Raw genomic sequence first — 14,143 nt, forward strand, 5'->3', positions numbered from 1 at the left:
CCTCGAGGAGGATCTTCTGATGTTCCAGCGAGTGTACTTTCGATCGCGGAGGATGGTCGTGGGGGCGCCCTAGCAACTCTATCCAGTATCCTCCGGACACTGTGGACAGCACCCATCTGTCAGAAGTGATCCCCTCCCATGCGTGGGTGAAGGTGGAAATGTACCCCCCTACTGGGGATGCATGGGAGGGGACCTGAAGCGGAACGTCACTGCTTCGTTGGGTGGCGTACCACCTCTTGCAGGGCTGCCTCTAGGTTCCCTGATTTTGGTAATAGTTTGAACCCCTTTGGGAACTTTGGCCCCGAAAATTGTTGTTACCCCTCTGTCCAGAGGGTTTATTGGTGAGTTGGCCAAGAGATTTTAGGGTCTCGTACTCATCCTTTGCCGTCTTTAAAGCTTCCTCCACTGCCTTGCCGAATAATACATTCGGCTCCACAGGCATATCCATCAGGGTTGCTTGGGTTTCAGGTTTGAACCCTGACTGCCTCAGCCAAGCGTGACGCTTTAGGACAGTGCCTTCAGCGATTAACATCTCAGCATTATCTGCTGCATCAAAGTTTTTTTTTAGCATGCAGCCTGATACATACCTTCCATCTGCTGCCAGCTGAGCCAACTGGCTCTTTAAGGGTTCGGGTGCGGAGGATGCCAAAGTGGATACCTCCTCCCACTGATGGCAATTGTAGCTTGCCAAAAGGGTGGCACTGTTGGCAATTCGTGCCCGATAGGCCGAAGTGGAGGCAACCTTTCTACCCAGAGCATAGTCGTTTAAGGGGATCGGAGGGTGTGGCAGAGAACAATTTCTCGACTTGCAGATTAACCGCTCGAGTGAGATTTGGGTTTTGCAGCGAGGGATCAATTCTGTGCTGGATGGATTTTAACAGAGGAATAGCCTGAGTAATGGCTTTCTTGTCGCCTAGGATTTCTTCAGCGAAATCCATGTCTTCTTGGACACCCTGAGTGTCGGTATGAAAATGGGCAGCTGCCTTAGCCAGTACCTCATTGAGGAGCGGTTGGTTATCTACAGGCGAGTCATGCACGGGGGTCTTTAGGAACCGGGGAGTCAATGTTGTAGGCTTCAGCTTCATCCTCCTCCTCCTGGTCCTCGTCATCCCCATAATAAGAGTCACCCGCCTGGTTATCAACCAATTGAGGTTCTTTTTCATCACAATATGAATCAGGGTGGTAAAGTTCAACCACAAAGGAGTCTGTGACCAAGCCCTGAAACGGGGCGTTGGAGTAGAGTTTCTTAGCAGGGGGCTGAGAGGACTCAGGTGTTGCCTTGGACCCCGAAGGGGCAGAGGTAGGAGGGGTGTTGGAGTAACTATGAAAGTAATAAGGGTCCTTTTCATAAAGGTCAGCCATGAATGACATCCTTCACATGTCCCTATCAATGTCTACTGAGCTCCATTGTTTAGAGCTAGGAATAACAGGTTCTGGTTCCTCATCAGTGCCCATATCCTCAGCAGAGGGAGGAATGAGTTTACTTTTAGTGGTGGGATCTGTGACCTTGGACCTTATTGGTTTTATGCTTCTCTTTATGAACATGGGGTTCTGAAGATGTCTTTTTATGTTGTTTATCCCCTCTCCCATGACTAGAGGAGTGTTTCTAGGGGCCTCCGAGGGGTTTGACGCCTCGCGTCGAGTTTCAGAGGTGGGATTCGAAGGACGACGTCGAATCTCGGGTGCATGGTCAGACGCCTCGCGTCTAGCCTGTGGAGGGTAGAGGGCGGAATCATCATCTCATCATCTGACGATCGGGCCTCGGGGACTATTGATCGTACGCCACCTTTATCAACCGAAGATGGTTGGGCTTTGTCATGAGGCGAACGGGAACGCCCAGAGGACAAAGATTCGCTGGACTGCTCTCTTGGTGTCGTCCTGTGCCGATCGCTCGACACGCGTGTCGAGTCATGGCCGGGGTTGATGTGCTTAGTGGAGGTGGCATGTGTAGCGCTTTTGCCACCGGGTGTTGTCCCCACAACGTGGCCGCCGACCAGTTTTTCGAGGTCGGGGGCCTGCGCGCGGGTGTCCGAAGTCACCCCTTTGCCCTCGCCGTCCGATTAGGCGGCGTTGCTGCCATCGCTGAATGTCACCACCACGTCCATGGCCTCTAGTTGCCTGGCGTAGTGGGCCCAGCGTTTAGTTGAGTGTTCCATATGGTTTTCGGCTTTAAGAGCTTGCACGCTCGACAGGTAGCCTCGGAATGGTCTTGTGGGAGACACGGATTGCAAGTATTTTGCTGTAAGAAAAGGTGGGAAAGAAGCCTGTATGACCACCCCCCACTATCCCTACTGTACAGGACCGAGGCCAGAGGTCTTCCCATGCCTGCAGTCTGTCGTGGCAGTCCTCAACGGCTGACTTCCTCGATCTTCACCGGCGTCGATCTTCGGCATACGGTGGAAGTGAAAGGGGGAATATCAATGGTAATTCTTAACTATATACACGCGTGAGGGATCATGGGTACAGGGTACGTCACACTAGGGATAGTATTACTGGCACGCCCTGTTCGACATCCATTTTCGAGTTTCAAAAAACAAACTGTAATACTCCGCAGCTTCGACTAGATGTCGGCCTATGCATCGCACGTGATCCAAGCAGACTCCACAAGCCTCAGAAATATATATATAAAAAATGGAGAGGGGAACACATGCATGCGGGTCCTCTATACATACCCAAGAGAATCTGAAGGGCATTGGTGTGAAGCTCCAGGTTATCGGTCTGCTGCTCCATAATGTCCATTTTCTCTGTGTCCTGGTTATAGTAGCTGTAAACACAGGAGTAAGCCAGGACCTAGAAATAGAGATGGTGACCACAGTCATCAATATTACACCTTCGCTACTGTCCCACCTCCAGCAAATCACAAACAAATGTGATCAAAGCAGTCCTTTAACATGGATCAAAGCAAATCTACTGAATACCATGTACACACATTTTCCAAGGAGAACATTAAACACTAAGCCGCACCTGGCCTAAGCCCCACCCACCTGGTGCCTTCCTGCTTGCCGCTCTTTACCCTACTTAAGGAGCCCTCCAGCCTCTTTTCCTTTGCAGCTGGGGAGCAGGTGTAAGTGGATCTAGGTCACCTGGCCTAAGCACCACCTACCTTCTTAGCCCTGCCTCTTCCTTCCTGCTCTTAACTCTTAGATCAAGGGTGACTCTCGCCCGGGCGTCCAAAGCAAAGGGCAGTCAAACAACAGGGCAATGCCTGTTTGGACCTGTTCAGACCTTGAGGACCCAGGGCCCAAACCCCTGCTAAAACAGTAGGTAAGCATGCACCAACATGTGTTTACACCCTCTGTCCCCACAGGTCATCCCCACCCTCTCTGGTACCCCCGTGTTGTTCCCTTGTGCCCCCCCCTTCCCGCACACAGGAGTCTGTCCTTCTACATTCAGGTTTCACCATCACTGTCTTGTGGCCAATGCTGGATTTTACTTTTATGAACTTCATTGATTCACGGTGCGTTACCCTTTCTCAACTCTCATGCTGGACTTCCTTTGCATCTTGTACTCAAGGTGACCCTGAATCATGCTGTTACCATCTTCATCTTGTATCCTGGCTTGCAACATTATGTGTTACTACTGACTTTTGCAGTTGTATTCGCTCTCCCCTCTTGCTTCTCCACTCTTTTTGACTGTGTACTCTCTGTTCTCTCCTCCCCTCTCCCTTTTCCTATCGCCTCCCCTCCACCCCTTACTTTCTTCGACGCACTTACTCTACCAGAATTGTACCTGGACCTAGTATGATAGCAACCTCGTCTGTCGCTTCCCCATCCCCTTACTGTCCCCACCTCCCCCCAGCACTATCTGAAACGTTGTCAGGCCTAATACAATAGTCGCTTGTTTGTTCCTCCCCTCCCTTTCTGCACCCCTCTCCCTCACCTTTTGTTTTTCTCTGGCTCTACCAGAAATGTCGTCAGGCCTAGTACGGTAGTTAATTTCACATCCTTACTGTTCATGGCCTGTAAGAATGTCATTGTATTTTCCCTTGTTCCCTACCTTGCCTTGAAGCGCTTTGAAACACATTGTGTATAGGCGCTATATAAATAAACTATCATATATCATATTAAAAAGCGCACCACCAGAAGCCAGGACATGTGCAGACTCGAAATCCGCTGCTGCAAAAAGGAAAGGACCAGAAAACAAGCCATCTCTGCCTACGCCCAAAGACTGTGGAACCTCCTCCCTGTCGGCATCAGACTCGCCCACACGCTCCTACAATTCAGAAAAGAACTCAAATCCCACCTCTTCAAGGAGACTCTCCTACCCAACACCTAGGCCATTATGTCGCCCCTTGCGCAACCTAATTCGCTAGATGCCACTCGCCCATCTCCTCCCCGCCACCCGGCACAGCTGTACCTCTCCTCTGTCCCCCTCTGTATCCTGCCCCCGCTGTATATCTGGTCTGTTAACACTGAAAAGCACTTTGTAATGTTGTACACCTTTGTAAAGCACTCTGTTATGTATCTGTATTGATGTATACCTCTGTAAAGCGCTCCACTGCTTCTCGAAGCTAGGTCTGCGCTCAATAAATACAATTATAATAAAATAAAATATTAGATGGGGAATAAAGCAATCAAAGTACCAATCAGATCAGTGGGAGAAATATAAAATGCTATATTGACGGACTGGGCGTTCTTGACACCACATGGCTCCAGTGTTGGGATGTTCTCTATATGATGGTGTCCACTACAGGTCCAATGACCAAAGAAAGACAGCCACGGCTCAAACTCTGGGCCAAGCGGAAAACATTGGTTATGTCCCATCACTTAAAACTATTTTATTTGATTGAGCAGATATTCATTTTTGGCCTTTGATGTCTGAATGTATTCTTTCAATATTTTGCTTAAAATGTGACAGACCCTCTGAAGAACATTGCAGTGCTGTTACGCTAGATCCAGGACTGGAAAAATGTTGTGTATAGTACACGCGGTCATTTGGGATTCCAGTCTTGTCTACCTAACTCCGTTATGGAAACCATACACCCCCACTTTACCACTCAGGACTTCTTGATGAGGACAGTTAGAAAAAAGCATGAACTGAAGGAAACAAATGGCTGTTCTCTCCTGCTTGCTTGTGAAGGCTTTCCAGCAATTTCTGGTGACACTGAATAAAGCCTACGACCGTTATGAGGCGACGGCTACGCAGGCCTATTGTAAATGTGAATAATGCCAACAGTGACTGTCAGTTACATGCTACAGGAGTACAACTGATGCTTTCTGTGATTGTAGACTTTCTGTCCCCTCCAACCAACACCTTCTTTGGCTCCCCCTTTATTTGCTCTTGGCACTCTGAAACGGAAAGTGTCTGCCTGTGATACTATAAAGAATTAATAGCTGGATTGGTTTATTCATTTTTCATCTTCTAAAGTGCTTATGAAATTGGTGGGTTAATTCAGAGTCCATACAGGGGGAAAAAAGTATTTTATTTATTTTTTCATTTGTAGAGCGCGTGCAAACCCTTAGCCATCAGGTAGCTTTACCAGTTACATGGGCCCCATGTGGGCATAGGCGTGGTTACAGTTTTTCACATTGGAGAACATATACATTTGCAAGAAACAGCTTGGCTGGGTTGCTGGGATGGAGTTGAGTGAGGCGAGATCTATGGGGTGCCCTGCATAGCTGCAGTGGCAGTCATGTATGGATGAAGCATGGCATCATGTAAGTTGAATAGCCGTGCCTTTAGGATTTTTTGGAAGACCCAGTAGGATTCTTCCGCTCAGAGCAGGTGGGAGGACATTCCAATGTTTGGCAGATAGCCGTGCCTTTAGGATTTTTTGGAAGACCCAGTAGGATTCTTCCGCTCAGAGCAGGTGGGAGGACATTCCAATGTTTGGCAGCTAAGAATGGAAAACTAGAGCCTCCTAATCCTTTGGTTCTTTTGAATTTGGGTTGCAGTAGTCTATGGGACTATATGGCACGTGTGGGCCTGTTGGATCGTACTTTGGCGATGTTCTGTACTAGGTAGGGTGGCGCAGTATTTGAGATGCATTTGTGGGTGAGAGATAGAGTCTTGAACAGAATTCTTTGCTTCACCGGTAACCAATGGACAGCTCTTCTGGCAGCTGAGATGTGCTCGGAGCGTGGGAATTTGAGGATAGCGCGTAAGGCATTATGCTGAATGGTTTGAAGTTTCTTTACGTTGCTGGAGGTGGTACCAGTGAGGAGGACATTGCAGTAGTCAAGCCTGGCGCTGATTACAGCTTGGGATATCGTTAGGCAGTTGTCTCTGGATAGGAATGGCCTGGCAGCATTGAGTAGCTTCGTTGAGTATGCAGCTGCAGAGGAGATGGCATTTACTTGTTGAGTTAGTGAGAGAGTGGCATCAAGGTGGACTCCCAGTGTTTTTACAGAGGAGGAGGAGGGAATCACAGATCTGTCAATGTTGAAGGAGGAGTTTTGGGGGTTGAGGGTTTTTAAGGCGGCTGCTGGACCAATAACGAGAAGCTCAGTCTTCTCGTCGTTAAGGCAGAGGCCATGGGTTGCCATCCAAGCTTGGATGGTAGCATAGGTGGAATCGAGGGAGGTGGCATCTTCCTGGATGACCCTGAGAGCTTTAAGGAGAATCTGTGTGTCATTGGCATAGTTGTATAGGCTATGCCGAGTGACTCTATGTGATCAAAGAGGGGCGTTGTGTAGATATTATAGAGGGTAGGCGAGACCCATGATCCTTGGGTAACCCCACAGTTAGGGTCTACAAGTGGAGTATTAAAAGTAAGCATACAAAGGTCTTCTGAACTGCAAGAGTCCCATTCAGGGGAGCCACAGAAGATAAAGGAGCCTACCCCAAAACGCTTCAGTTTAGGCTGGTGGGCAAGTAGTGTGGGAGCACCGTGGCAAGATGCACAATGCAGAGAGCCTTGAAGCTGAGCCTCTGGAATCCAAGTCAAAACATCATGGCAGGAAAGAGGAGGTCTGACCTTTTAAGGCTCAAGATGAAGTGAGCTGCATGGTTTTTGCTGTTTGTTTGGGAATTCTGCTGGTAGCTCCACGTAGATACTGTTGGCGTAGCAACAGTGTGACGTTACTAGCAAGAATCATCAGAGTAGGAGTGGAAATATACACCTCAGGCCTTGCAGATGAAAAAGGTTGAATTTGTTTTAATTATGCAAGGGGGCAGAAATGTCCAATAGTATCAGGGTACCTGCTCCATCTCAGTATACGGCTATGGTTTTAAACAGTTCTTAGTTGGTGTTGGTATTTCTTTTCCAAAGTCCTCTGATGGGGACAGGGGTCTGCAACCTTTATCTCTGCAGAATTTTTGGATTAGAACTCCCATCAACCCTGGCTAGCATAGTCAATTGTGAGGTATTATCTGTCGATCTATCATTTTTTTCTATTGTGCCACAAACCCTCAGGGCGCTCACAGGACAGAACAACAAAAATAAGTAAAGCGAGAAACATAACATCCAGCACCAAAGAGTCAGGTGAGGAAAGATCAGGTAGGTCAGCCTATACCCTCATCAAAAAGAAATGTTTTAAAGCATTTTTTGAATTGCACTACTGTAGGAGTTTTTCTAAGAGTATTTCAATAGGCAGGAGCCTGAGCATCAAAACTGAAGCCTCCTATTTTCTTTGAGGCAACACGAGGTTGAAACAGCAGGTCGTCAGTATTACAACGCAGAAGGCATCTAATAGGTACTTTATGGGAGTTTACTACTACAAAATAAAAACAAGAGTAAAAATAAAAAGTTACTCACTTTAGTGATTGATGTACTCCTAGTCCATAGTCCCTTTCCTCCATACTATATGGGCGTCCCCGGTGCAGGGATGGGACCAGTACCATTTTGCCTTGCAAAAAATGCTTCAGCTTTAAATTTAGATCATGCTAGGGTGCACCTCACCTCAGTCCCTTTTGTAGCATCAGACCCGAGAAAGACTTGTTTAATAGCTATCTTTTATAGGGGGTGGTGGTGGGTCGTATGGAGGAAAGGGGACTATGGACTAAGAGTACTTCAGTCACTACAATGAGTAATCTTTTATTACTCCTCCATCCCGTCCCCTTTCCTCCATACTGTATGGGCGATTCCAACACACCATTTTTCAGGAAGGTGGACCAACTTATTATGAAATATTGGAGAACAGGTTTTATACCACTGTCTGTCAGAATGTCGCAAGGAACAAGTTACTTACCTGTAACTGTTGTTCTCCAGCATGGGTCTGGCATGGATTCACATGCTCATGAATATTCCCCGTCGTCAGGCCGGGAATCCTCGGTATAGAAAAAATCAGTATCAGTTTTGTTTCTGATCTGTCTTTCTCAGTAGTAACCAATCACTGATCTCTGGGTCATACTGCCCCCAGCCAATGACTGCCCTCTCCCTAAGCCCCTCCCCTGGCAGCCATCCTCAGATTTGGTAGCACGTGAAGTGGCAGTATGACCAAGTGAAGAGCCGCAGAGGGGTAGGCGGGAGGGTTCGTATGTGAATCCATGCCAGACCCATGCTGGGGAACAACAGTTAGAGGTAAGTAACTTGTTCCTTCTCCAGCATGGGGTCTGGCATGGATTCACATGCTCATGAATATAAGAATACATATCAGTATACACATGCACAACCACGGGAGGTGGCAAAAGGCTCAATATCAAGCAATACAACAACTCAACATTAAGCAACTTTTACCTCCTCACCAGGCTCACCTTAGGCGAACAGGTTGCGCAGTACTGCCTGGCCGACTCTGGACTCCTCCCTGGAATCCCGGTCGGAGCAGTAGAATCTCGTGAAGGTGTGCGACGACCACCACGTAGCAGCCCTGCAGATGTCGAGCAGGGGCACACCAGACAGGAACGCCGCAGTAGCAGCGATCGCTCTGGTCGAATGGGCCCTCGGACGGCCTGGCAACGGTCGGTTTGCCAACCGGTGACAGTGCATGATGCAGCCGGTGAGCTATCTGGAAATGGAAGTCTTCGAGAGAGCCTTCCCTTGATTCACAGGTCCAAAGTTCACAAACAGCTGTGATGTCTTCCGAAAACTCTTCGTGCGGTCCACGTAGAACTTCAGTGCTCTAGCTACATCCAGCGAGTGCAAAGTCCTCTCAGCCAGCGACGAAGGCGACGGGAAGAAAACTGGCAACACCAAGGGCTCGTTGAGGTGGAAGTCCGACGGCACCTTGGGCATGAAGGAGGGGTGCGTCCTCAGCACCACCCTTGTGTCGTGAAAAGTCAAGTATGGAGGCTTGCAAGACAGGGCATGGATCTCTCCCACTCGTCGTGCAGAGGTGATGGCCACAAGGAATGCTGTTTTCCACGACAGAAACTTCAACGGCACTGAATGCATAGGCTCGAATGGGGCCCCCATGAGTCTAGTTAGCACCACGTTGAGTTCCCACGCCAGGGCAGGGGCCTTCACCGGTGGGAATGATCGGAACAGTCCTTTCATAAATTCCTTCACCAGACGACGAGACCACAAGGACGCCCATCCTGTAGTTCTGGTGTAACGTGAGACGGCAGCCAGATGTACCTTGATGGAAGCGTGAGATAGGCCAGCCTTGGCCAAAGACAGTAGGTACGGCAATACTTGAGGGGCCGTAATCCGCAGAGGGTTAATCTTCTGTGCACGGCACCAGACAGAGAACCTCTTCCATTTATGTCCGTAGCACTTGAGAGTTGAGGATGCCCTGGCCTTTGCAAGAACCTCTCTGCAGTCGGCCGGGATGTCGTATCCTCCGAACTCTAGTGCTGCAGGAGCCAGGCCTGCAAGTTCAGCGACTCTGGTTCGTGATTAAGAATGGCGCCTCCTTCTCTGGAGAGAAAATCCGCGTCCGTCGGCAGCTTGACTGGTGTGGACGCTGACAAGTCCAGAAGGTCCGGGAACCAGATCTGCCTCGGCCACGCCGGTGCGACGAGGATCATCCTGCATCGGGACCTCTTGAGCTGGTTGACGAGCCGGAGTAGCAACGGCGGGAATGCATAAAGGAACAGGCCGTCCCAGGGGAACGAGAAAGCATCGCCCATGCTCCTCGGTTGGGGAAACCTGCTGGCGAACCTCCGGCACTTGGAGTTCGCCGCCGTCGCGAAGAGTTCGATCTAGGGTTTGCCCCATCGTTCGAAAAGTCGGTCCACTTGATCCTGGCGCAGTTCCCACTCGTGGCACGAGCGCAGCTCTCTGCTGAGTGAGTCGGCGATGGTGTTTTTTATCCCTGCCAGATGAAAGGGTACCAGAAACATCCCTTGGGCGACGGCCCAATGCCACAGATCCTGGGCTTCCTTGGACAGGGCAGGGGATCTGGTTCCGCCCTGCTTCCGAATGTAAAACATTGTGGTGGTGTTGTCGGTGAAGATCCTCACCGCCTTGCCCTTGAGGGATGGAAGGAAGGACCTGAGGGCCCAGAACACTGCGCGGAGCTCCAAGATGTTGATGTGGAGAGTCTTCTCCTCCGGGAGCCAAAGGCCTCTCGCGTGGAGACCCCCGGTGTGCGCTCCCCAACCTTCCAGGGAGGCATCCGTCGTCACCGTCATCTGGTGGGCCAGGGCTAGGAAACCTGTTCCCGCTGCCAGATGAGCGCAGACACCCCACCATCGTATCGCCTGACGGAACGCTTCGTCGAGCGGGATCCTGTCCTCGAAGCTGCCTGTGATCCAGTGGGCGTCGAGGAATTATTGCAAGGGCCGCATCCGAAGTCTGCAGTGGGGCACCAGATAAATGCAGGAGGACATCACTCCGAGGAGGGACTTGATAGACCTCACTCTGGCCACGTCCGTGGCCAGCAGACGCTGCACCTTTCCTAGGATGGTCCTTATCCTTTCCTCCGACGGTGAGGCCCGCCGCGCCACTGTGTCGAGCTGTGCTCCCAGAAACAGGGCGACGGGACCAGGTGGGATTTTGGAAAGTTGATGGAGAACCCCAGGTCCGTGAGCAGCTGGACGGTCTTTGCAGTGTGTTCCACGGCGAGCTCCCTTGTCCTTGCCCGTATGAGCCAGTCGTCCAGGTAGGGGTAGACGTGCATCCCCTGCAGGCGCAGCCGCGCCGCCACCGGTGCTAGGCACTTGGTGAACACCCTGGGCGCCGATTTTAATCCGAACGGGAGGGCCTTGAACTGGTAGTGCCGCCCTTTGACCACGAACCTGAGGAACTTTCGGTGTCTCTTTAGAATAGGGATGTGGAAGTAAGCATCCTCCAAGTCCAACGACGACAGGAAATCACCCTCCTCCAGCTGTCCCAGCACGTGCTGGTGGGTGACCATATGGAACTTCTGTGCCTTGATGTATTTGTTTAGTCGTTGCAGGTCCAGGATGGGACGCCATCCTCCTGTCTTCTTCTTCACGAGGAAGTATCTTGAGTAAACTCCGGAGCCCCGAAGCCTCTTCGGGACGAGCTCGATGGCGCCTTTCCTGAGCATCGCCCTTACTTCCAACATCAGTTGAGGGACGTGATTTTCCTTCCTGGCCACGGGAGAAATGCGGGGGCACCTCTTCTGGAACTCGAGGACGTGCCCCAGGGCCAGGGCGTCCAGCACCCAACGGTCGGTGGAGATGGACTCCCACACGCCGACGAACTTCGTCAGCCGGCCACCCACCGGGGTGCTTCGGCGGGGGCCAGACCCGACGGTAGGTTCAATCTTGCTTGGAGGCCGCCTTGCCTCCTTGCCCACCTTGGCGACGACGGCGGGATCCACCTGACTTGCCGCTTCCCCTGTAGGCCTCCTGCGACGAAGACCTTGCCGCTTGACGGTTTGTAGAGGAGCTGCTGCCGGATCCCTTGGAGGCACCCTGTCTGCCTCCGGAGCTCCGAATGGACGGCCGTCGCTGTTGGAGCACACCCAGTGCACGGGCCGTCTCCGCGTCAGTCTTGATTACCTGAAGGGATTCATCAACCGCCTTGCCAAAAAGGTTGTTCCCATCGAAAGGCATGTCCAAAACCTTGGTCTGAACGTCCTGGCGGAAATCCGTTGCCTTGAGCCATCCTCAGGCAAACGCCGTTGCCCAGCTGACGAAAACCGGTGTTGGCGATGTCCGTAGCCACTATAATGGCGTGGTCCGAGGCAATCTCACCTTCCTGCAAGATTTCCAGGACCTCAGCCCTCTTGACATCTGGAAGGAAGTCCAACAGAGGGGCGATCTTGAATCACAACTCCCTGTCATAGCGGGCTACGATGGCCAGGGCGTTGGCCGCCTTGATGGTTGTCGCTGCAGATGAGATGACCCGTCGTCCCATCGCATCCAGCTTCCTACCCTCGCCGTCCGGAGGGGAGGTTGAAGTCGAGGCCGATGCCCCCCCCGCTTTCTTCTTGGCCGCCGCCGAAACGACCGAGTCCGGGGTAGGTTGCGCCCTAAGGCACAAGGGGGCAGCGTCGAGGACCCGGTACTTCTCGTACCGGTCCCTCTGCGCAGGAGCCGTGGCAGGGTTCTCGAAGAGGGCGAGCCCCTCATCCCAGATGTCATCAAGAAGCGGTACGGCGAGGACCGTCTTCCTTTTAGCCTCGCGCTGTTGGTAAAGGAACCCCTCTTTATTCTTTTCCTCGGGGCAGAGCTGGAAGAGCTTGGATGCCCTGGAAATCATTGCATGGAAGGATCCTGTTACGTCTCCCGTTGCTCGCCCCATTAAGAATCACACAACCACAAGCCCCACACCACACCTAACAACAAGAGCAGTCCCTGCACATAGAAAGAACCAGCAGTTTGCCTGGCGTAGGAGGATACCAGCCTGTATCCCCGGCGTCTACCGTCCTTTGTTTCGCTGGCAGTTACCATGGAGGCACGCTCACGGCTGGTCACGCCCATGGAGACTCCCACGGCAACGAACATCCAGCGTTCCGTGATCACGTCACATCTCACACGTCCATGAGACACATCACGTGGTTACTTAATCAGTTTAAAAGCACGCTGGCAACGTGGGTACAGCGCTTCACAGCTTATCTCTTGAGGATTGTGTAGCGCCTTGGTTTACCTGTTTCTGATCACGGATTTTGCGACCTCGGACTGTTCTTTGGATTTGTCTTGCCTGCCCCTCGGATTTCTGCTATTTGGATTCCACCTTGTTCTCCCCGGCACCTTGACCTTGGAACTCTCTTGGACTGCCTTTGGATTATCCTCTCTGAATCTAGAATCTTGGAACTTGGTTTTTGAACTTCCTGCCTTACTGGCCCATCTACATCAGACCCAGGTGTGTCCCACCTTCGAGCCGTGCAGAACGCTTCTTTCACCACTACCAACAATCTGTGGCTCTTACCACATTTAGGACACCACTTGCAACACTCCTGGGTAAGCCTTGTTAATACTGATTGTTACCCGCTACCCGTATCAATTGCATTGCTCCTGTTTAACCATTAACTATTGCCTTGCAGCGGTCAGGGGTCTTTCCGGCGTTCCTGCTACCCGACTGACGGCTCAACACACCTGTGGCCTCAAAGATTGCACAGACAGTGTATCCTTTCTGTCTGTGCGGTACGTGGGGACGGAGGTTCAATAATCTGCACGACCATCAAGATCAGAACAGACTGTGAAGCCTTCCTGGTCGTCCAGAGTATGGATACCTCCTCTGGGGACCCTGTGGCCGCTCTAATGCAAGCGGTTGCGGCCCTTAGGACCGACATGGCCGCAGCCACAATGGCTATCCACCATAGATTCGATGCCCTAAAAAGCACACGTGCCCACTTGCCCGCAGATGCCGAGTTTGGCGACCCCCCCCCCAGATCCGTCTGCACATCCGTCCACAGCATCCACAGTCCCCACTCCAGTGGTCCTTCCAACCTCCTTTCCTTTTGCTGCCCCCGAACGTTATCAGGGGGATCCCAGGAAATATCGTACCTTTCTCAACCAGTGCAAACTTCACTTCTTGTGTAGACCCCAGCTTTTTCCTGACTCTGTTACCAAAGCAGCTTTCCTTCTTTCTCACCTGTCAGGTGTAGCGGCCATTTGGGCGAACCAGTTATTAGAGAGTGATCACCCTGATCTATACAATTTCGATCTACTGGTGACAGAAATGGCAAATGTTTTTGATACCAGGTATAAGGCACAATCCCGAGACCTGGAATTGCTTGATCTTACACAGGGTAAACAAACTTTGATTGATTACATCACCCTTTTCAATCAATTGGCTGCAGAGACCTTGTGGCCTGAAGAAAAGAAAGCCATAGTGTTCTACCGTGGTCTCTGTAGCCACATGAAAGACGCTCTTTCTGTAGTGCCGGCTCTTCCCTCAGTCTTCCCT

At 51.2% G+C, this 14,143-nt stretch overlaps 1 protein-coding gene across 3 annotated transcripts in view; it reads right to left on the reverse strand.

Moving 5' to 3' along the window:
* The window catches only part of CUL9 (cullin 9), a 1,917,728-nt gene that overhangs the window by 145,038 nt on the left and 1,758,547 nt on the right, over positions 1–14,143 (reverse strand). For all 3 annotated transcript variants that reach the window (XM_069608881.1, XM_069608880.1, XM_069608879.1), the window contains exon 38: positions 2,673–2,790. In XM_069608881.1, coding sequence (XP_069464982.1) covers positions 2,673–2,790 — 118 coding nt within the window. The remainder of the gene's footprint in view (positions 1–2,672; positions 2,791–14,143) is intronic.

The sequence above is a fragment of the Ambystoma mexicanum genome, chromosome 4q (assembly GCF_040938575.1).
Source record: "Ambystoma mexicanum isolate Mex_15411 chromosome 4q, UKY_AmexF1_1, whole genome shotgun sequence".
Classification (NCBI taxonomy): Eukaryota; Metazoa; Chordata; class Amphibia; order Caudata; family Ambystomatidae; genus Ambystoma; species Ambystoma mexicanum.